The sequence below is a fragment of the Acartia tonsa genome, chromosome 5 (genome assembly GCF_053477335.1).
Source record: "Acartia tonsa isolate MP-2025a chromosome 5, ASM5347733v1, whole genome shotgun sequence".
Lineage (NCBI taxonomy): Eukaryota > Metazoa > Arthropoda > Copepoda > Calanoida > Acartiidae > Acartia > Acartia tonsa.
The window spans coordinates 45,067,163-45,091,642 of NC_137264.1; the positions used below are offsets into that span (position 1 = coordinate 45,067,163).

At 33.9% G+C, this 24,480-nt stretch overlaps 3 protein-coding genes across 29 annotated transcripts in view; 2 read left to right on the forward strand and 1 right to left on the reverse strand.

Moving 5' to 3' along the window:
* The window catches only part of lap (phosphatidylinositol-binding clathrin assembly protein lap), a 329,664-nt gene that overhangs the window by 264,972 nt on the left and 40,212 nt on the right, over positions 1–24,480 (forward strand). The gene's annotated exons all lie outside the window — the stretch shown is intronic.
* LOC145319620 (uncharacterized) overlaps positions 1–24,480 on the forward strand; it is a 55,314-nt gene that overhangs the window by 24,292 nt on the left and 6,542 nt on the right. Inside the window, exon 11 of the mRNA XM_080161882.1 lies at positions 19,724–19,808. Within this exon, the coding sequence (XP_080018008.1) occupies positions 19,724–19,808 (85 nt within the window). The remainder of the gene's footprint in view (positions 1–19,723; positions 19,809–24,480) is intronic.
* On the reverse strand, positions 1,908–4,178 carry LOC145320357 (uncharacterized). 2 transcript variants are annotated; one of them, XM_080162773.1, is made up of 2 exons: positions 2,508–4,178; positions 1,908–2,271 (listed from the first exon to the last, which is right to left on the reverse strand). In XM_080162773.1, exons 1-2 carry the CDS (start codon positions 2,595–2,597, stop codon positions 1,951–1,953), a joined length of 411 nt encoding a protein of 136 aa, XP_080018899.1. In that variant the 5' UTR covers positions 2,598–4,178; the 3' UTR covers positions 1,908–1,950. Both variants share the same exon structure in this region; 1 of them encodes a protein (XP_080018899.1).

Genomic DNA, 24,480 nt, shown 5'->3' on the forward strand with positions numbered 1-24,480 from the left:
GTTAGAGGGACCCAATTTGTTCAACGGTTAACGAGATTTGTTGGTACAAACCCACAAACAGACATCATGTTAGTAAGTTTAGTATAACAACAAAACACCAACAAACCAAAAACCGATAACAATAAAACTTAAAATCCTACCTTTGCTGTTGTACCTTTGCCACCTCCAGTAGATTTGTTACTTCCAGGTTTGGAACTTCCAGGTTTGGCACTTGCAGCTTTGGCACTTCCACCTCTGGCACTTCCATTAGGTTTGCCACCTCCAGTAGGCTTGTTGTTCTAAAACAAGAAATAATTGTTGTATTTACAATGCATAATAAGATATTAGATAGCAGTGGCTACGCCCCTAGAATTTTAATTACTAATATCAAATGTTAAACACACTGTGGAAAATTAATAAATAATTATACTTGGTCAATAATCTTTTGTGGTCTGTTAAGCATGAACCGATAAGGTTTTCCTTTCGATCCGGTAACATGCGAATTTATAAGTTTTAAGAGCGAAGGGTAGCAGCAATTTGTACAATAGTAAATTAGGCCTTAAATATAATTTTTACCTTTCCAGAACTAGCACTCTTTCCAGTCCTCGTCATTTTGGGATCTAGCTTGGTCAATTGCCAGTCGAAATTACGCTGTTCTATCCAGGTCGTTGGCATGGGCAATTTGCATAGTTTTAAATCTGAAATGTGTAGACAGAAATTAAAATTTTATGTAAAATTAAATTAAATTGCAAACATGTACTCTTTCAAATTACAGACTAGACTTATAACACTTTAACTTCATACCCATCGATGGCCAAAAAGGTAGGGTTTTGCTAAATTAAGTTGAAATGCCTTTTTTAAAATTAGCTATAAAAAATAATTTTAATGAAAAAAATATTTTAAAGTACATTTCACATAAATTCCAAATAAAGAGGGAAGGGCCTTCAGTTGAATTTTACAACATTTTACATACATATTATAACAAAAGGGGGGGGGGGGAAGTGACACTTTTTGAAACCAAAACTAAAAGTCAAAGGAACTGAACTAAAGAAACAGTTACAGATCTGACATTTTGCATGGCAGTTGTTTTATAGGGGTACAATATGGAACTTTTAGTTTTGGTTTTAAAAAGTGTCATTTCCCCCCCCCCCCCCCTTTCTCTGCTTTCAATGTACAAAATTAAATTCCGATAGGAATTACGATGGAGACATCTTGATGCAACAGGTGTACGGAGATACATGCTACTCTGTACTTCAGTAGGTTGGAGGCTAGTTGTGTTGGAGGATGGCTATAGTCTTCGGGATCGTCAGTCTTGCCTACTCCTAATACCAGGGGTGTATATTTTCAGTGTTTAAAACCATAAAACTTAATTCATATTTCCTAGACCCCCCCTTTACCACACTCTCCTCCTGGCATGATAAGAGAATTACAAATAAATTGTGGTAGGTTAAAAAGGAATTAGATGAAATGTATAGTTCATGAAATATTTCTATACAACAATTAATCATGTGCAAAATATACACCCCTACCTATTATTCTGGAATCTTCAGGAAAGGTGTATGCCGGAAAAAATGTCCTCACTTTGTGGACCAACCATACTGTTTTATCACGACGGCAGTCTGGGACAAAGTAGAGGTCTTGGCAGTCTGTATAGAATTGATTACTCTCGAACTTTCGTTTGTTGGCATTCCTAGTTCCCCTGACAGCCAGCTTTTCATTTATGTACGGTTTCACTGTGTGAAATATCAACAATCTAAATATGTCATTTATGTCATTAATGGCTGTTAAACGGAAAGGTATGTTGCTGGTGAAATCGTTATAGCTTAAGTGTTTGAAGCAATACACGGAAAGAAAGTTATGTTACATTTTTAAAAATTACATTAAAATTTGTAAAGAGTGGGGGGGGGGAGAAGTGACACTTCTTGAAACCAAAACTAAAAGTCAAAGGAACTCAACTAAAAAAAAATAGTATTACCTGTTTGAAACCTCTTTAAGGCCAAAATTATAGCCGCGGATGTAAGTTGATATCACATGATTGGCACTTTCGAAAGCATAACAACTGAACGCCATGGATGGTCCAAATCGGCGGACATGTTCCGGCATATGGTAAAGCATGTGAGTATTGTAACTCAAGCACGATTCGCCGTACATCTCCGCCAATTTTGAGTTCAGGACCATTATCATGGTCTTGAACTCAGCCACACGTTCAGTTGTTATATGCTCTTCGAGACTGCGCAATATGTGGAATAAAAACTTGCATATCAGACGTTGTTCATCTTTAAGATTTGCCAACTGGAAAATAAAAACATTGTAATAATTTAAGGTAAAACTAGCTGTTTCGCCCCTAGCCTCTAGGGGCTTCGCCCTATATACTTATTGGAAGTCCACCCTCCTCAATAGAAATATATATATATATATATAATATAGCACACGTGCGCAAATTTAAAAAGAATGTTATTGCTATACAATATAATGAAACTGAAATAAGCTTTAAATTCTAAAAAGATTATAATATGGTAAAAACCTACCTCTGCATAAAATATCATATGGTAGAAGCCCAGTACTTTGAATTCAGAACTTTTCAAATTGAGGGCTAGCTTCTTCTCTGTCAGGCGCATGATGGACGTACGGGGAACGCGATCAAAATCGCCAACAAGCTTCAATTGATCGTTGATTTCATCTATAATTGGAGTTACTGCAGTTCATGGTAAAATATGGGTGATAAGGAGAAAATTTTCAAAATTTAAGTTCTTTAAACTTTTCAAACTAACACTCTTTTAAGCGGCATAACAAGGCGTACAAATAATGTGTAATAGACATAAATCCAAAACTGCAGAATTTTATCGCAGTGCCGAGAAATGCGCGAAGAAAACACCTATTTTACGCGTCATTTCTTTAGTCAAATGCAGTACATCCCTGTAATTCTCTCCATTTGAACTAAGTCTTCTTCTTCCAATTCTGGATAACTATTACGTCCTTTCTTCAGGTACGTCATCACTTTCTTTACATAGCCCAGGTGCAACGCGTGCATCGGATCACTGGGGCAATCTTGTATTAAATCCAAGCTCGGGTCAAGGTCAGAAAAACTGGTTTTCATGTTCTGATTATTTTCCTCTAACTTGCGGAATTTCTCGTCAGACCTCGGCGTACCCATATTTTGACTGTCACTGGGGTAAAATACATTCATTGATTCGAACAATACCAAGTTCTTTTGACGGAGATAAGTCTGTGAAAAAGCCATCCCTGGAAGGTCACAGTGTGGGCATCCATTTTTTGATCCATGGCCAAGAAGGCCGAATACATCGGCTCTGGCAACGGCATCGTGGATGATGGTTCTACATTGAAAGGTATGTCCAGGTAATCCTTCTTGAATTAGTTTGTTGATGAATCGGGTAACATTATCCAGAAAGTTGTAACTGTAGGGACGCTTCCTCGTCTTCTCAAATATGCTGACTGGCAATATAACACTGAAATCTTTGTTGAAGAATAACCTGAAATAATAAAGAAGAATTAATAATAATAGCATTTAATACCTTAGACTTAAAATTGTAGTCACTGATTTATAAAACGTAAAGGCTGGTAAAATTTTACCGTAAAAGTGGTAAAAACTAGGTTTACTTATGGTATTAATTAAGTCCTGGTATACAGTAAGACAGATTTTTATATATGAATGCAATAGAAAAAAGTATCAATTGTAAACTTAGTTTTCTTTCTTATTTGTTTATTGAATGGTTTCCTAAACTTTGGCTTTAAAAATCTGGGCTGTCAATTGATGTAAAACAAATATTTTGATATCCTTTGAAATATAGGCTGCCAATCCTAAAAAATACCTTTTCGAGGGTCATGCTGTATATGAAAAGAACTTTATCCCAACCCAACCCTTTCAAATCCACAATATATTAATTACTTACCTAATCCAGACAGTATAATAGGAGATATGAGATCCCTGAGCTGCTTTCACTCCGTCGCCCGAGATGTCAAAAGTTATATGATCATCAACGGCCTGTTGTCCATTCAACCGTTTAAAGTCTGTGATGGCGTCTTGGAGGATCTCATAGGTAGGGAATCTGGAAAAAGAAATATATTTTTAACTAAAACTTGCATAATTCAAAGAAATTTTGCACCATCGGGCTCCAAATAATATTACGATGAAAAGTAATGGAACAAGGATGACAACATCCATAAAAACCAAAGCACTGAAACGGTACGACAAACGGACATTAACAATTGTGAAGTATCTGAACTGAATTTAAAAATATTAAAGTCGAACCAAAATTGTATGTAAGTAAATTTGTTAAAAAAAAATGCTTCAAGAAGGATAAGGTTTATGCACATACTTAAATTTTAAGGAATTAATTATAGAGTGGCTTCGCTTATAATATTGTTCTCAAGTTGTCGCAGGAAGCAATATACCAAAGAATGATCAAACTGATAATTAGAACACTTGAAAGTTTGTTGTTAAAAAAGGAGAAAAATCGACATGTTTAAAATGGACGTACGGAAATTCTGGTAATGATTATAGAAATGCTACGCTTTCTAAATCGTATATAAACATACCTGCACTCAATCAGTGAACCAGGAGCATTTGTAGGATTATATTTGTTTTCTTTGATTTCAACTTTGTATTTGGGTTTGAATAATGTATTATATGACGGAAATTTGAAAATACACAAGCGTTTCAGAATCGCCAGGATGATTCTAACTTTGTTGTGAGAGATGGGGTTGTCTAGAACACAAACGCTTCTGAAATCATTAACAATTTCTTTCTCAAGTTCTGTAAGATGTTTGAAGGGATCCCCGTCATGATCGCCATCAGGTTTGTCATCAGGGTCATCGTCATCATCTGGGTCAAAATAATCTTCAGGTATATCAAACAATTCGACGTGTTCCCAGTCCTCGGCATCTTGAATGCTGTCATTGTCTGCATCATTATTATCGTTGGTATTATTGTTGTTAATATTGTCTACAACAATATTAATGTAGTTTCTTCAGGATTGTTATTTAATCGCTCCAAAACTTGGTTTGCGTAGCATTGATAACATATACTTTCGGTTTCCTTTGTGAAGTTGGTATTGCAGCCTGTACAAACTTTACCTAAAAAAATACGATGTTAAACATGATGTTTTATAGTTATAAACCTTCCCGGGACCTATGTGAAGGTACCCTGTAAAGGAGAACCCAATCGGTTCAGCGGTTAGCAAGATCCTTTTGAACAGACACACAGACATCCTGTTACTTTAGTATAAGGATAATGCCGTAAAGAAAAACTAGTCAAATTAGAAAGTTAAAAAATTAAAAATTCCAGAAAAAGTAGATAAATGTAGAGAGTGGGTGAAGGTGGGTTAGGTTAAGGGATCCCATGTAGAATATACACCCCTGGAACAAGGATATCTTGAGACAAACTTAACTAACGTTTGATCAAACCAATTGTTTGAAATTTAGATTGAAAGGAAAATAAAAAACAAAAATTGGGAGACAATGTTTGTGGGAATTTGGACAAACAAACAACAAACAGACAGACCGACATCGTTCTACTTTATATTACAGATATTGTAGGTTACCTTTTGACGATGCAGTTTCGTTCTCATATTCCACATCCATCAAATCCTCCTGCTGTTCTTCTTCTAGTAATGGCTGACTGTCTTCACTTTGTTGATGTTTCTTGCGCCATTTTCTGGTTCTCGTTGCCTTACAGAAGAGTTTTCTTATGGACCTCAGTTTATGCTGCAACTGGAAAAAGATTACATAATTAGTGAATTACTTATTTAAAATAATATAGGGGAGTTGTTATGGATCGTTATTTGGGCAAGCTACACGTGTCAATTGATTACAGTACATATGACTATACTGGTGTAAGAGCAAGCATGTTTATAGTGCGCTGACTGCAAGTGAAAAATAGAAATTAAAGTCGAGCATAGATTATACTTTAAGTACAGTAATGAAAAGTAAGGTCTCATCTTAAATATGTAGAAATAATTAGTTGTAAAAAGTCACCTGTACATTTTTCCTCTTATCTCCACTTCTTATACGCTTCAGTAGAGCTTTAGAGAGTGTACCAATCAAATTGTCTCCCATTTCAATAACGTCTAACAGGGGTGTATAGGTAACTCCTGAAATAAGAAGTATATGTTATAATCTAAAATAAATGAAATATAGAGTTCTTTAAATATTTTTCTATTTCCCCCCCTACTTTTTCAGAAAAATCTAGGGGGGAAAAAAAATAAAAAATTTTGTAGCAGGGGAAAAAAAATAAATCTTGTGCAGAATATACACCCCTGGTTATAATAATAAGGTTATTACTTGTTTACATATAACGAAAGAAGGAGAAAGTAAAAAAGGGGGGGGGGGGGAGTGACACTTTTTGAAACCAAAATTAAATGTCAAAGGAACTCACAAAATAAAGAGTTAGAGTTACAAACATAAGAAAATACCCTTATTTATTCTTTGATTGTCTATAAAATTAATTAAACTTACCTATCAAAATTGTGATCCAATTATACATACGTCATCCAGCGTTGGTCTGACATTTTTTTACTTTGAAAAAAATAACTATATACAATATACATAAAATTTTGTTTGTTCCAGTCCTGACCTGGATAATACCTATATAAATTTCCTGCCTTCCCTGAAAAGCCGACGAACGCATATATAATCGAGCCCCACTGGTCGTGACTTTTGCAGAATTCTGCAGTTGCATGGAGTTTTATTATAACAACAGTGTTGAACCCAGAAAATTTGTTAATTTGCTATAAAATAAATAATGTAAAACAACGAAAACAACATAACAAAAATATTAAAAAACAAAAACAAAAAATAAAACATATCAATTAAGATCTCCTAGAGAGCTATAGCCAGAAGCTTAAAAAACTGTACACGTGCATACGTAATCGTCGGCTTTAGGGGTAAATAATGTTTATTAATGTTTATATGCAGGAAATTATATATCTGCACGACCAGTGGGGCTCGATCACTGTCACCATGGGTACTTAATTATAAAATATATGGGCGCTGCAATCAAAGAGAGGTTAACGTAAATGTTCTGAAAGAACAAATTGATGTTATCCTCTTAGGAAATACCCCCCCCCCCCCTAGAAAAACGGCCCCTGGCCTCTACCTAGCTGTATAACTTAACCTAGCCTAACCTAACCCAGCAATTTAGTTTGGGGGGGGGGGGGGGATGGGGAGTTAAATAATACAAACAAAATTTTCTAAGAGGATAACGCCACAAATTACAATTAAAATTCGCTTTCAGCATGGATATCCGGAGGCTGGATGAAATCGCCGGCGGCGAGCTCGGCTTCTCCTAGCTTCTCCTTTCTCTTCCCTGAAAGGAAAGAACATTGAATTAAAAATGAGAAAACTAAAGCGTTTTTTAATGAAGAAACTCAAAGAATTCTGAAACATTTTTTGGTTAAAAACAATTTTTTCCCCTGCTACAAAAGACAACTAGCCATGAACAAGAGCAGGTGATTTGAATCAACTTCCATCATTGATCCACTTATTTCTTTTTTCCCCCTCCCCCCCCCCCCCCGGAGCAGAATATACACCCCTGCAATAATTTCGTAGTTTTTACCTTTCCTTATTCTTTCCTGCTCGTCAGAATGTGAAGAACTCATGGTCTTGAATATTATCAGGGCCGAGCAGGTTAATCTAAATTAAGAAAAGAGATGTGTTACTATGGGTTTTATTTAGAAAAAAGGGCTGACGTTGGTGAGGAAAGGTGCACAGTCGGCTTCATGGTCAATGACATATCTCTCGGTATCATCCAGGCGGGGTCTCTCGTTCTCGTAGAGATTCTCGGGCATAGGTTCATTCTTCTTTAAGTGTGTCTCTACCCAACCGTGATAGTAAAACAGTTTTACTATTTCAACAGCGTCATCAATGCCACATGATTCTTCTTGAACTCGAATATTTAGCTTGGAGAAGAGTCTCAACATCCTAACCATGAGGGCGTCCCATCTGTCATGCAGCTCGTGGTATTCGTATGGATTCATCCTAATTTGAGGAATGATTATTTTGTTTGTCTTGTTTATTTTTGGGAGGGGTGTGATTAATGTTTTTTAACTTTCCGGTATTTTATTTGTCCTTAAACAAGGGGGGGGGGGAAGGCCTGGAGCTCCGGAACCTGGAGGCCTATCCAAAAAATCTTAAAACTTGGGAAAATTCATCATATAAGAATGATTTTATCCCTAATAACCTATACTCTCAGTCCAAAGATAAAGCCTATACTCCCTGTTTACGCAAATGTGTCAAAACTTCCCCCCCCCCTTATTTATTTAAAACAAATTTTGTAGCAGGAGAAAAAAAATAAATCTTATACAGCTAATATACACCCATACCTGTTATTATGATGTACGCGTACCCAGGTGATTGACTTGAATAGCCTGTTATTCAGAACTATCTGAAAAGGTAGAATATTTAAGAAATAAAAAATTACAAAATAAAATTAGCTCGTATTCATTCGAATCCGGTGGATAGGAACAGGTGTTCTCATTCATACGCAAAAAAACTAGGTAACTAGCATATCGTATTATATCCATGGTTTTCTACGAATATAAAAATCTAAAAGCATAAGATTAAAAACAGTTATTTTTAGCCAGTGCCTCCGGCACCTCTGGGCAAAAAAGTAGTTTCATTCTTATAATTGTACTCCTATATTTGCGAAAATCCGTTTATACTACGATGCAAGAAATATATTTATTAATTTTACATTTTAAAAAGTCCTGTATATTACGTAAGCTAAAAAGAGTCCCAAAAATGGGAGAAAAAACGAATACGAAGAATATTTTACAAAGAATTCTCAAGAATTAATGATAAAATTTGAATTATAAAACAGAATGTTACATATATTAACTTAAAAATTCACTGTAATTTCACTAAAAATGATTACTAAAATACAAAAATGCACCGTAGTCATATAGTGCAGTTGAATATTGCGCCGATGGAAAGTTACGGTTGCCAACATACAGATTGAATAGGTGGCAAAACACTTTGCAAGACAGTTATATTTTTAATCGTAAAAATGCAACGAATAATAACATTTCATGAATTATATAAGTTATGCAGTTTTAATTAATTAACCGGTAAAATATTAAAATGATATTATATACATAAGGTGTTTTTTAAAGTTTGGCAACTTTGTCGAGCACGCTGATTTGATCTTCTGAAAACAGGGTTACGAAAGTTAAATTAATGTAAATTTTTTTTAATGTGAATGTAATATATTTTTGCAATGACTTAAATGAAATATCATCGATAAAATATAAAAAAATATATTGCAATGGATATAAAAGAAATATTTTTCAATATAAAGTTGTATACCTGTACAGAGCATGTGCATGAATGCCGCTATACCGATTGAAAACTATTGTAAACAATGAGTGTTATATTTCAAGTCTCTTAGAGAAAATACGTGTTATATCCAAGTATGATTGACAGGAGATGGTCCATCTCACAAGATTTATATGAATGTCATTTAAGAATTCTAGAGAGCTGATATTCAGAAGTTTAAAAAAGTACGTGTCCACCTTCAGTCTTGGCTGTTAGTATATGGACCCTGCAATCAAAGAGTGGTTTGCGTAAAAGTAAGTGTTTAAATAATTTTAATATAAAAACATTAATAATATAGGACCTTGAGCGTACGGTTTTAGGCTGCCTTCGATTAACGGTTTAAGTTTTACTAGCGGCTATGCCCCTTAGAAGCCTCTAGGGGCACTTAAAGTAGGAAGAGAAAAGTCGAGGCCTCATCCTATTTTTAATTTGAGTTTCAGCTATAGATTAAAATAAATAAAAAGCTTCGTTGTAAAAGAGAACAATATTAATATATTTATATAATAGGATAATTGTTTTAAGCCTTTTTTAAGCCTTTTTGATTTGATCTAAGAAACACTTTTTATCCTATTCTTAATATTAAATAATTCTTTAAGGGGTTTAATATATATAAATGTAAAAGAAATATTAATAAATTATATTTAAATTGAATATTGTTTTTCAGGTTCAGCAACACTGATTCATCAGAAATAACTATTTGGGCGCTGCAATTAAAGATTGGCGAGATAGAAGTAAGTGTTTAAATAATGTAATAAAAAAATCAATATAATTTAGGACCTTACGCATGGTTTTAAGCTGCTTCAATAAACTGTTTGTTTTATAATTTTTTAAACCTTTTTGATATATGATATAAGAACGACTTTTTATCCTATTCTTAATATTTAAAGTATTCTACTATTAATATATATAAATAATAATAGAAATATTAACAAATTATATTTCAATTAATATTGTTTTTCAGACTTAACCAGGAATCAGATTCGTGAGAAAATATATGGGCCATAGGCGTCCAAGGGGGGGGGTAATGGGCCATTTGGCACCCCCAAACGATTTTGGGGGTGCCGTAGGCACCCCCAAAATTTTGTGAACAATACCCCCCCCAAAAAAAAATTACCCCTACCTTGGGGGTGCCGTAGGCACCCCCAACGATTTTGGGGGGGGTATTTACCCCACCCAAACCATTTTGGGGGGGGTAATTACCCCCCCCAAAATAAATGTTCTTAAAAAAAAAATTTTTTGGGGGGGGGGGTATTTACCCCCCCCCCCCCAAATTGAATGTTCTTAAAAAAAAAATTTTACTGAAAATTTTATTTTTTGGGGGGGGGAGTAAATACCATCCCGGGGATCTATGATGTAATTGTAAAGCACTGAAGATTCCATAAAATAGATACCTAACTAAATTAAATATTTCATTAAATAATGAAAAAGAATTTCTATAGGCGATTTCTTTTGGGAGGATGTCAGGGTGTCTCAAAACTAGTTATAAAACTTACCAGGACCTATAAGATGCTTCACTTTAAAGTATAATCATATTGGTTCATTGGTTAGTGAGTTAATTATTGTATTTTTATGTTCTAAAGAATGAGATACTACTATATATTTGAATAGTAGTGGCGCCCTTAGCATCTAAGAACTCGTGTTTTCTAAAGGGTAAAAAGGGAGGAGAAAAATAGCCTAAAACCACTCGAAGGATTGACCTATAATAGTGTGGAACCATCATGGGATCTATGTGAAGCTTTCCTAAAAAGGAGAACTCAGTATTAAAAGTAATGAAATCTGAAGCTATAGTCAAATAAACCTTACTTACTACTTTATGTTATAGGATAGTACTTATTAACTTAATAGATTAGGTAGGTGCTTTTTTTACATAATTAAATTACCCCCCCCAAAAATTTTACCCCCGGGGTAAATTAGTTTGGGGGGGGTAATTACCCCCCCCAACAGATTTGGGGGGAGTATTTACCCCCCCCAACAGACTTTAGGGGGGGTAATTACCCCCCCCAATCAAATTTTACCCCCGGGGTAAAAATTTTGGGGGGGGTAAAAAAAAATTTCGGCGCGCTTCGCGCGCCATTTTACCCCCCCCAAACACGAATTACCCCCCCCCCTAAAATTTTTTACCCCCCCCAAAAAAAAAAGCTTGGACGCCCCTGATATGGGCGCTGCAATTAGTGAATGGTTTACATAGAAGTAAGTGTTAAAATAATTTTAATAAGAACATGGATATTTTAGGCCATGTTATTAAGACTATCCTTTAACGAAACCTTTTTAATTCAACCTTGCTACGAAGCCTTGTGTGATGGTAGAGTGTTTGAGTTCTTAGGGAACCACACTAATTACATAATATTATCTTGAGTTAGACAGGTTTTATAAGCTGTAAACAGACTAATACAATTAGATATGTCATTATCTTTAAATTATTTATTATAATCTATATAATAGCACCTTTGAAATAAGCTCATATTATATCCAACCTATATTCGCCCTTTAAGGTTTATGATTGTTTTAAGCGTAACGAATTTTTATACCCTTAATAGAAAGATATTATAAGATGTGTTTTATGTAAAATAATATTGAAAATATATATAAATTATATTTCAATTAATATTCTTTTTCAGGTTTAGCTTCGCACACAGCTGGGTGTATTCTCTGATTATAAGCTGACCGCAATTCGATCGTGGAACATTTCTTGCACCAACATGAAACTGTTGCCATCAGAAATTCATCCGTTAAAAGTAAGTGTTTAATTATTTGTAATAAAAGATAGTTGGAATAATCCTACACGCAACTACGGCAACACCTCGCCCCCAAAAGGTAGTTTCCATGTATACAAGCGTAACAAATATGAAGTTAATATACACAGACACACATCGAACTACCTTCATGAAACTGTATACTAAATTATATTAACAATTAAGCTATTATTAAATTTATTAGATAGATATTAAACTGGTTAGACAAAAGTTAATACATAAAAATAACGTACTAGATAGGTAGCTATTTAAAATTAGATTTTACTACTTTATATTATTGAAACAGTACATTCAGGATATTATTAAAATCTAAACAGCATTACATTCATCCTCGTGCATGTTTACTTCGTGAAGAACAGCTGCCAGTTCGGCAGCCTGGGCAGCGGCGGGCAGCAGAGGGGAAGGACGGCAGCGATTAAGATGTGTAGTAATCCATCCATGCTGATATAACCTCTTACAAACCTCCCTCTGGATCTCGACATTGTCAGTTCTGGCTCTAATCTCTAGACTCTCTCTTAAAACTAACATACGACTATTTAATTCATACCATAACTCCAAATTCCCGTTATAAGACATTCTTAGTTACTCTCAGTCTGGTTATGTATTGATAACTGAATTAAACTTTCTCTAATAAGCAGGCACGTACACAAGCTTCATCTACTTTCTCCATGAAATTTTCCCAAAACAGTTAACTTTCCTTTTTGTAAGGCCTTTTTGATTTGTTAATCCTTTAATTGCTTAATTTAAAAATGAATATTCTTTTTCAGGATTTTGGAGTTGAACCAGTTTTGAAGTGTGGAGCTTTGCAGTTCCATGGAGAACAACTTGAGTTCCATCTCAACATGTAACAGTCACAGATTATACAAAAAATTTCATTATTTATTATGACGACAATGTTGAACCGAGAAAATTTGTTAGTCAGTTAAAATTAACAAATAATTTACAGAACGATACTAATAAGTTTTATTATGACGACAATGTTGAACCGAGAATATTTTGTTAGTCAGTTAAAATTAACTTAAATAAAGCGTATTGATTACAATCAGTGTTTATTATGACGACAATGTTGACACCAAACATTCCACAAGCTAAAATTCTAAAAAATATTGACTTTATTAACAAATAAAGCGTATTGATTACAATCCGCCCAATCAGTGTTTATTATGACAACAATGTAGAACCGAGAAAATTTGTGTCAGTTAATTAAGTTCTACTCGAGAGCTCCAAACATTCCACAAGCTAAAATTCTAAAAAATATTGACTTTATTACACATTTGACAGGTGTATGGTATGTTATTTACAGAAACGATACTAGTAAGTTTTGTAGTTTCAGTATTGACCTGGATAATATCTATATGACCTGTTATGTTATAATATGAAATAAATTCTAAATAAAATCATTATCATCATATTTTATTAATTTCATATTCCATATAACGAAAGCAAATAGTGCTGAGTAAAAGGATGTTTGTTTGGAAAGTATTAGGTCTGAATATTTCCTCATTATATTTTATTTGCGATTTTTATCATTAAGTAGAAGGATGTTTGTTTGGAAAAATCTGGACTTAGCCTAAAAATTTACCTTGTCAATTTTTACCAAAAAGTTGGTCAAATTTTACCAAGTTTTTTTTTTTGGCAAAGTCCAAAAATCTGGACTTAGCCTAAAAATTTACCTTGTCAATTTTTACCAAAAAGTTGGTCAAATTTTACCAAGTTTTTTTTTTTGGCAAAGTCCAAAAATCTGGACTTAGCCTAAAAATTTACCTTGTCAATTTTTACCAAAAAGTTGGTCAAATTTTACCAAGTTCATTTTTTTTGTCAGAGTCCAAAAATCTGGACTTAGCCTAAAAAAATACCTTGTCAAATTTTACTAACTTTTTGGTAAAAATTGACCAAATTGCGTTTTTTTGTCTAAGTCCGAAAATTCGGACTTAACCTGAAAAATAGAGTTGTAAAATTGACCACATTTTTGGTAAAACTTCCAAAAGTGGTAAAATTAAAAAAAGAAAAAAAATTTAAATTTAGGCTTCATTGTATAGAAGTCATTATTTTAAAGTACTACAACTGATTATGAAGAGCTGTTTTTAATTTAAAACACAAAAAACGGGTTTTTTTGTTTCGTCAAATTTTACAAAAAAAATGGTAAAATTTGACTAATTTTTTGGCTAAAATTTTTGCTGGTAAAATTTACCACGAAACTGGTATATTTTACCAGGTTGACCAGCTTTACCACTTTTCTGGTAAAACGATTTTTTTTTCTGGTATTTCGTAGAACCTGGGTTGACGTTTATGTTTCGTTGAACTTTCAATGTTAAATCGAGAAACGTTAAATTTTTTTGTGATTTCTCTTGGATTGGCTGTGGTAACCTCCCCCAAAATAGTTATAAACCTTCCCGTGACCTATGAGAATCTACCCTGTTAAGGAGAACCCGATCGGTTCAGCGGTTAGCGAGATCCTTCGGTACAAACACACAAACAGACAAACAGATATCTTGTTACTTTAGTATAAGGATTACGATCAGTGGCGTGCGGTCAGGGTTTGTCTAAAACCACCTTAAAATTGAAAATGGGAATTCTGTCGACGAAGCCCTACTGTCCCACCTGTGAGCAAGACGATTTTCTTCCCCCCCCCCTTCCCTTTTTCTTTTCCCTTTATATGACATCATATAGGAATCGTCTTCCTCACAGTGGGACTGATTGGGCTTCGTCAATTCTGTCTTCTCCTTTTTTCATCCCCTAATGGTTTTACACCCCCCCCCCCCCAAGTGAATTGCTGTGCACGTCACTGATCATGATATTGTTAAGATAACTTGGTTTTTTTTATATGGCAACAAATCTATGTACAATTTTGTTTGGACTTACAAATGAATGTACTGCTTGTTAAGTTCTGACACTCTACAGGAGTTATTGTTCGTGTGTCCTCTGATTTTAGAGCTTCGCTTTTATGGATGCTGTCACCCTTGTCATTTCAAATTGTGTAAACATTAAGGATTTATCAAAATTTTAGCCTTGAATTACCAGGGATCTCAAGGGATAAGACAATAGACGATAAATTGATGTAAAATTAACCCTTCTGTAGAATAATATCTTTCTTTGAAAAGTTTGGAAATCAAGTTTTTATAAAGTTTTAATCCAACGAAAGAAAGAGCAAGATTATAAAACTTTTGGTTCCATAATAATTTAAAGTCGAATTCCCCTCCCTCTGTGATTTACTGTGGAGAATTCTAACATTGCATGTGTTTTGTTTCAATAACTGATTGTTTTTCTTCAAAATTTATAGATTTGATAGTTTTTGTCAGGGCTCGGCAGCCGCGCGTCAGCCGCGACTAAGCTTTCTAGATGTTTTGTTTTTTTTTTGAAAAGACGGATAACCATATTTGGGTAAAGTAAAGACGTTCAGCTAATTTTTAAAATTGTAAAAGGTTGATTTTACTGATGCTTAATGGCGGCTGATGCGCGACTGCCGAGCCCTGTATTTTATGTTATTTTGTAGATTAGGTTAGAAATAATTTGATGAATAATAATATTTGACAAGGTCGGGGCCAGTCTATCACAAACATTTCAATACAATATTCAAATTTTACAGTTCTCCTTAAATTTGATTATTAATAGTTTTAAGATAAATTGTAATGCTGCTATGTCTGGCACGTTACGTCAATAGTAAGAGAAGAGAATGCCTTAGCTCATTAACAGGCGCATTATTTACCAGGCAGAGCTAGGGGATATCAAAAATGTCCTGCATACTGTCAGACTTTTCTTTGCCTGCTGACACTTTTAACCATGTCCAGAAATGAATACTCTTCCCCCAGGGATCTAAAGGGATAAGACAAAGGCCGATAAATTTATGTACATCCTCATTGATGATAAACAAAATTACCCCTTCTGAGATTTAAATTAGTGACTGAAACGTTTGAACACTCAACTTATTAAACCAACCAATCAAAATTCAGTAAAAGTATCCAAAGTTGTTAAGCCGATAGATAAGAAAGCGTTATCATAAAATTTTGGGGACTAGTGCAATAAACAGCCCATTGTCCTCTCTCACTTTGCTCTTTTTCTATATTTAAGTCATACTGAGCTGGATCTTTAAATCATATTATTGGTGAGCCAGATCGGGGTGAGCCGAATTTCAGCCAATCACAGCGCGCCATTTCATAAAATGCTGTGCTCTCATTGGTGGAAGGTTGGCTCACCCCGATCTAGCTCATCACTAAAATGATTTAAAGATCCAGCTCTGACGTTATGATAATAACATTAAAGTTACTATCCTAGAAAGTACTACCCAAATTATAAAGTATTTTCGCTTCTAACGATAGATAGGTTAAGTCATGAGCTAAAATGCAATTGATACTGTAGTGTTATAATAAATGTATAAGTATAGATGTATAATCCAGACAAATACCTGGTTCCAGTGGTGGAGACCTTTTTTGTCTGCTAACAATTGCTTTAAGCTCCATTGTAGCGACTTAGCCGCGTCAATTTGGAATTTGCTGATTTTCAAAGACCCAATTGAAAGCAGGTACGGGGTCGTTAAATGTTATTTAACCCGTGTCTCCTCTATTTTTTTACTTTAATAGTGTCGTCATGTCACAATGTTTTACCAATACTTATTATTACAATAGTGTCCTTAATAAGACAAAATTATAAAGTATCTTTTCTACTAAAAACAGATGTGAAAGGCAAAATGCAATTGATACTGTGGTGTCATAATAAATGTATAAGTATAGATGTATAATCCAGACAAATACCTGGTTCCAGTGGTGGAGACCTTTTTCGTCTCCAAACACTTGACTGTGTTAATATTTGTGACACTATTGGCTGATATTGAAAGACCTAATTGAAAGCAGCTACAGGGTCACATGTCACCAATACTTAGCTTCTCCATATTTCAATAGTGTTCTGGGGTCTTTGCCCAAAAAGGTGATAAAAAAAATACGGTGAAATTCGTAAAAAAAAGGACCAAGGAAATCTTCTTAAAAAAATTGGGGGATTTTTTTGTTTTTAGGGGGGTTGGGTGTGTCCCACCCACCCCCCCCCCAAGAAAATAGCCTAAAACCACCACAGGACCAGTAGGTATATTCTCTGAAGAGTATAATCCGATTGGTTCAGTGGTTACCGAGATCTTAAGGGACAGACAGACGGCCAGACGGACAGACATCAAGCTACTTTGTATTATAGATAAAATATCTTTCCACTAATGATAGATAGGTTTAGTCATAAGCTAAAATGCAATTGAGACTGTGCTATCGGCATGTCACAAGATTTTACCAATACAATGGATATATTATTAATGGATCTTACACCAGATTTTTATGGTCTTTAATAAAGTGAAAATTGTATTGGGCTAAAATAATGATATCTCCCTCCTACTGGACTAAGGAACTGACAAATAAATGAGCTGCATGTTAGCAAGCAAAATTTTTCCCCCCTGTCATAATATCTATGTATATTGTACATCCTTTACCAATACTTAGCTTTCCAATATTACAATAGTGTCCTACATAACACAGAAAGAAAATTATAGAGCTAATATAGATTGAATCTTTCCTTATAAACAAGGATGACAACATCCATAAAGCAAAGAACTGAAACGGTAGGACATTAACACTTGTATAGTGTCAGAATTGAATAATCAGTATATAATTATATAAGAGTCGAAGCAAAATTATAAGTAAATTTGTTAAAAAAATCTGCTAGATACAGGATAATGTTTATGGACATACTTACATTTTTAGGACTTGATTATAGAGATGCTTCGTTTATAATATTTTACTTTGTTGTCCTAGGAATCAGTATTAAAAAAAAATTAGATCAATCGGATAATTTTATCTGATACAAATTTTGTTGTTAAAAAAGTTAAAAATCAACATGTTTAAAATGAACGTTCGGACCTTCTAGTAACGATTATAGAGTTGCTACGCTTTCTAAATCGTACCTAACTACTACAGGAATCACCATGTAAAGTTTGAAATCGATAGGACAATTCTAACATGCCTAAATTAACGAAAAAAAGCTATCCGTTACAGACGTACGTACGGATGGACGGACGGACGGACCGACCCTAATTATAGAAAAGCTTTGCTTTTAAAAAAGTAGGAGTCTTGTTTCTTGTAAAATCTCGTCATAGCACCATGAACCTTTAAAACCGTGGTTTCCATAAAGTTTTTTTTGTATATACAATGTGTCCATATGTACATATCTATAATACAAAGTAGAACGATGTCTGTCTGTTTGTTTGTTTGTACCGAAGTATCTCGCTAACCACTGAACTGATCGGGTTCTCCTTTACAGGGTAGCTTCTCATAGGTCCCAGGGAGGTTTATAACATTTTTCTTGGGAGGTGGGACACCCCCAACCCCCCCCCCCCCAAAAAAAAAAAAATTGTTTATTATTCTTTAAAATCTAAAATACGAAAAATTAGGTTAATCAAACCTCTTGGGGAAAAGCCCCTAGAGGCCGCTAGTAGAACTTAAAGCATTATAGTTTTTCATTTCAAATATTTTAGACTAAAAATAACAAAAATGAAAATTTTTAATAGTTCTCTAAGTATACTAAGATGCGTATTTTAAGCTAATTCAATTTTAAAATAAACTTATACATGTTTTTTAAAAGCGAAGCTTTTCTATAATTAGGGTCGGTCCGTCCGTCCGTCCGTAACGGTTAGCTCTAATCGTTAATTTATGCATTTTACAGTTGTCCTATCGATTTCAAACTTTGCATGTTGATTCCTGTAGTAGTTAGGTACAATTTAGAAAGCGTAGCAATAATCGTTACCAGAATGTCCGTACGTCCATTTTAAACATTTTGATTTTTAACTTTTAACAGCTAATTTTTATATGATATAATTATTTCATTGATCTGATTTTTGGAATACTGATTCCTAGGACAACAAAGTACAATGTTATATGCAAAGCATCTCTACACTCAAGTCCTAAAAATGTAAGTATGTCCTTAAATATTATCCTGTATTAGCGCAATTTTTCAACAAATTTGCTTAAATTTTGTTTCTAACTTTATACATTTATATTCTGATTTTTCAGTTATGGCAATCTACAAGTGTTATTGTTCGTTTGTCCTACCATTTCAGATCCTCGCTTTTATGGATGTTGTCATCCTTGTTTTAATGGTAAATTCATGTTTTTTTGGAAATGAATGCCGAAAATATTTTAGAATTTCAAACAACTATTCTAATCAAACCTTTTCTTTTGTCTATTGTATGCTAATGCCTGTCAGATAGCGTCTGACTGAATTTTTGTTTTTATTTTCCTGAAAATTTGCATTCTACGTCAATGCAATAAAATTGTATTTTTTATTACCTCGTGAAACAAACCTGGCTACTCCACCAGCGAGGGAGGGGACATCGGACTGTTTATTGCCCAAGTCCCCAAAGTTTTATATTAACTTTTTCATATGAGTTTGCTTACCAACTTTGGAGACTTTTATTAAATTTTGATTGGTTGGTTCATTAATTGAGTGTCCAAACATTTGGGTCTTTGAATATCAGCTAATAGCATAGTAAAAATTAACATAGCCAAGTCTTATCAAAAAAGCAGAAATCAATTGCTAGTAAAAAAAATAGGTCTCCAAGACACGGGCCAGGTAGTTGTATGGGTTATACATCTATACTTATTACATTTATTGCTAAGAAATATTTATTTCAGCTGAGCTATCATCTGTGAATATTAATTGGAAGATGTTAACCCTGGCAAGACCGACAAGCCTTAATGATGAAAACATATTCTCCAAGTAAGTCAGATGCTCTTTATAGTACCTATATAAAAGAGGCTATTTTTTGGCCAAAGTATTCTGAATCACGTCATTATTGACGTCATTTGGGATTTTTCGGCCAGAAGATTTAAATTTTAAAAAAAGATCGTATTTGATTTGTAACACAAGTATATACTTTCATAACTGTTCTCTGTGTGTGTAGCAAAGAACCTTGCTCTTTGTTCTCTTTAAAACTAAAATTAAAAGTGGAGGTAGGTTCAAATTCGGTTGAGCAAGGGCAAGTTACAAACTAATGTCTTATAAATACTGTTTTTGTTGTCAAATGTTTTGTTGAATTCAAGGTGTTCATTATAATTGTTTTGAAAACTCATTGTAATGTCTCATGATATCTATAATACAAAGTAGAGTGATGTCTGTCCGTCCGTCTGTCCGACCGTCTGTCTGTCTGTCTGAAGAATGAGATCTCAGTAACCACTGCACCAATTGAATTCTACTCTTCAGGGAATATATTTACTGGTCCTGTGGTGGGTTTAAGCTATTTTCTTGGGGGGTAGGACATTCCCAACCCAACTCTAAAACAAAAAAATCCCCCCCCCAAAATTTTTTTTTGGTGGTGGGATCTCCAGTAGTACTTATTTTTTTTAATTTCCTCTTGGAGCACAGCCCCTAGAGGCTAGTTGCGAAGCCGCTAGTCCTAACAATGAAGTAGCAGGATCTCTGTGTGTTTGTACCGAATGATCTCGCTAACCACTGAACAGACATTTCTCTGCTTTACAGTGTAGCTTCTTATAGGTTCGGGGAAGGTGTTTATAACTATTTTGGGTGTTGGTACCACCACCCCCCCCCCCCTGCGCTACGTAAAGATGTGTTATTATTGCTAAATGCTATTTAAGGAGTTTATAAGTAATTCTTAACTAATCATCTTGTCTTAATCAGTCTAGGATTCTCCTTTCTAATATTACATTCCATGATTTTAAAATTTATTATTATATGTATAAACACAGTTTAATTTTTTAACTTTTTAAAAGCGAAGCTTTTCTATAATTAGGGTCGGTCCGTCCGTCCGTCCGTCCGTCCGTCCGTACGTCCGTCCGTCCGAGATAGATAGCTTTTATTCGTTAATTTAGGCATGTTAGAATTGTCCTATCGATTTCAAACTTTGCATGATGATTCCTGTAGTAGTTGGGTACGATTTAGAAAGCGTAGCAACTCTATAATCATTACCAGAATGTCCGTACGTCCATTTTAAACATGTTGATTTTTCTACTTTTTTAACAACAAATTTTCAGGTGTTTTAATTATCCGTTTAATCTGATTTTTGGTATATTGATTCCTGGGACAACAAAGAACAATATTATAAGCGAAGCAACTCTATAATCAAGTCCAAAAATGTAAGTATGTCCATACACATTATCCTGTTTTTAAGCAGTTTTTCAACAAATTTACCTACAATTTTTGATTCGACATTTATAAATTTATGTTCCGATTTTTCAGTTCAGATACTATACAAGTGTTAATGTCCATTTGTCCTACCGTTTCAGTGCTTCGCTTTTATGGATGTTGTCATCCTTGTTTTATGATGGAAGACATATGTTTCTCTATGAAAATAGATCATCAGTTCCAATTAAGATGTATAAAATAAGAGTTAAAAAAATATATGTCCTTGCATTTTGAATCCTTTTAAAAGACTAAATAAGAAAGAAGTGTTAGAAAATTATACCCCCTGCGGGGTTTTTTACTGCTTATATCCTCTTGGGGTTGGGGGGAATTAGCATCTTTATATAAAACGGGGGAGGTGTTTAAAGAGAATGTTTAAAGAGAAAAAAATAGGTCATATTTTGTCATTTGCAGTTTTACAAATTAATACATATTATATAAAAAAAATACTGCTTTGAATATGTTTCACGTTATGCACTTTGAAAGAAGGAACTTTTCTCTGTGTGGACACTTGCTGAAGATTTAATTTCTGGTGTTTAAAGTTTGTATGTTAGATTTGAAAGCTTTCATTATTTCGAAGCTTTCTGTCAAGCAAAGATTGCATTTTTTGGAATTTTGATTGTAAGGGTTTAACTATAAATTGGCATATTTGAATTAAAATTCTAATAATAAATTTTTTTGATATTTTTATCCACCCTCACCTAAAATAGATAAAAATTGTCACTTTAACTGAGAACTATACCAGTTCAGCGGTAAGCAAGATTCCTTGGTACAAAGAGACAGACACACAGACTGGCATACTTGGTAAGCAAGATTCCTTGGTACAAAGAGACAGACACACAGACAGGCATACTTGGTAAGCAAGATTCCTTGGTACAAAGAGACAGACACACAGACAGGCATACTTGGTAAGCAAGATTCCTTGGTACAAAGAGACAGACACACAGACAGGCATACTTGGTAAGCAAGATTCCTTGGTACAAAGAGACAGACACACAGACAGGCATACTTGGTAAGCAAGATTCCTTGGTACAAAGAGACAGACACACAGACAGACTGTTACTATTCTACAAAGATATAGAATAGCCATCGTTAACAAAGGGAGGGGACATTGGACTGTTTATTACACAAGTCCCCTAATTTTTTTTTAACAACTTTGGGGAATTATTGAATTTTGATTGGTTGGTTCATTAATTTATATTTCCAAACGTTTCGATCACTAATTGTAATCAACAGAAGTTGTAATTTGTTTTTATCATCATTGCGGGCGTACAATAATTTACCGTCCATTGTCTTATCCCTTTAGATCCCTGCTTGATTGCACTTTTTGACAATAAATTCAATTCTTTAATGACATTTGTATTTTTATTTGAAATTCTTAAGAACTTGCTAAATTGGTCATTTATTGCACAGATAAATTTGTACTAATTGCAAAAATAAAAAAAAGTTTAAAATTTGTCGGGGACTCTTTAAATTGGTATTGGGTATTGGTTTACATGCAAAGTGTAATCTATAAAGATAAGCTTAATCTTATCTTTAGTTAATCTGTATGTATCTTATAGTTTTCTTAAATGCTTATAGAGGTTTCTAGGGGTACTTGAGGAGGAGTGAGTTGAATCCAAAAACACATTTTTTTATTTAAGATTTAAAAAAGAAATCTTTTTAGGGGGATGGTAATTTTTTTCTAGGTGCGATTTCTTTTGAGAGGGTGGTGGTACACTCCCCCAAAATTGTTTAAAAACTTCCCGGGAGAAGCTACCCTGCGAGATCCTTCGATACAGACAAACAGACATCCTGTTATTTTATTATCAGGATTTAATTTTTTTTGACTATTCATGGATAAAAAAAGTAAGATTTTTTTTGTCTGAAGGTAAAGATCTCAGAAAATGCTGGTGCGAATTGGTTGTACTTTTCTGGGAAGCTTTATAAATGCTTTAGGGTGGTTTTAAGCTAGTTTTAAGTACCGTTAACATTAAGAATTAAGCCTAAATTGTACCAAAAATATAATTAAGTTTTATAATAGTTGTGCCTCTGTTAACTTCTAAAAATAGAATTCATGACACAATGGGTTAAAACTGTGTAATAGTTATTAATCGCATCGTTTTATAGACAGCTTTCCGCGTATATCAAAATCAAAAATTGTAAGACTAAAACAAGTTTTGTTAGCCATGAGGGGTCGAGGACCCGGGCGCATAAAACTGGTATTAAAATATCATTTTTTTATTTTACTTTTAGTAGAAAATAGTCTTTAATACGATGCTATACGTGAATTTTCAGTATGGCTGAGAATCAGTTCTAATCCAGCGGATATTAGTCAGATTCAAAGCAGTACTGGGAAGCATATTCTCTACTGAAATTGTTTAAAAAACAAAGATGACAACATCCATAAGTAGCGAAGTACTATAGATAAATCTTGGATTAACAAACGATCAAAGTGAGTTATAGAGTAGATGTTAAGTGGTCATGCAAAAGTATCTTGAATAGCATCCAAAAAATCACATTTCCACAATAGCGTTACGGACTGACAAACTAATGGACGAAGGTCGGTCGGACGGACAGACAAAGTAAATTTTAAATTAACTTCGCTTCTAAAAAGTTTGATCTACAGTGCAAATTGTGAAAATTGAACAATAAATTTGCAAAACTTATTAGCAAAGCAGAATAAAAACTTTGAATTTGTTGCAATTATTTGAAGAAATTTGTAATAGGTTGCTTTTTGTTTAAATTACATTTATCCAACTAAAAATAGATATTGGAATGAATTGTTTTTAAAGCAAAGCTTTTCCATAATTATGGTCGGTCTGTCCGTATGTACAATCGTCCGTCTATCCGGCACGGTTAGCTCATATAGTTTATTGAGACATGTTACAATTGTCCTATCCAGTTCAAGCTTAGTATGATGATTCCTTTAACAATAAGGTATGATTTAAGAAGCGTAGCAACTCTTAATCGTTACTTTTACATTCATATTCTGCTTACTCAGTTCTGACACTCTACAAATGTTAATGTTCGTTTGTCCTATCATTTATCCAATGTTTATGGATGTTGTCATCCTTGTTTCTTTGTTGTCAAGCAGTTATATGAAATTTTAAGAAATACCTAGTAATTGAACTTTTAAATAGATTAATATAAAACTTATATTTTGAATTTTCTGCAAGTCAAATATGATCATACTTCAAACAAAATGTTTTATTTTTATGAGCCAATGCACACAATTTGGCTGTAATGCGTTTTTTTTAAACAATAATAATTT

Excerpts from the sequence above, each read along its gene's own strand:
- LOC145320357 (XM_080162773.1), bottom strand. The coding sequence starts at position 2,597 with ATGCGCCTGACAGAGAAGAAGCTAGCCCTCAATTTGAAAAGTTCTGAA. Across the intron at positions 2,272-2,507 it reads ATATGATATTTTATGCAGAG|TTGGCAAATCTTAAAGATGA; the intron begins GTAGGTTTTTAC and ends TTTATTTTCCAG.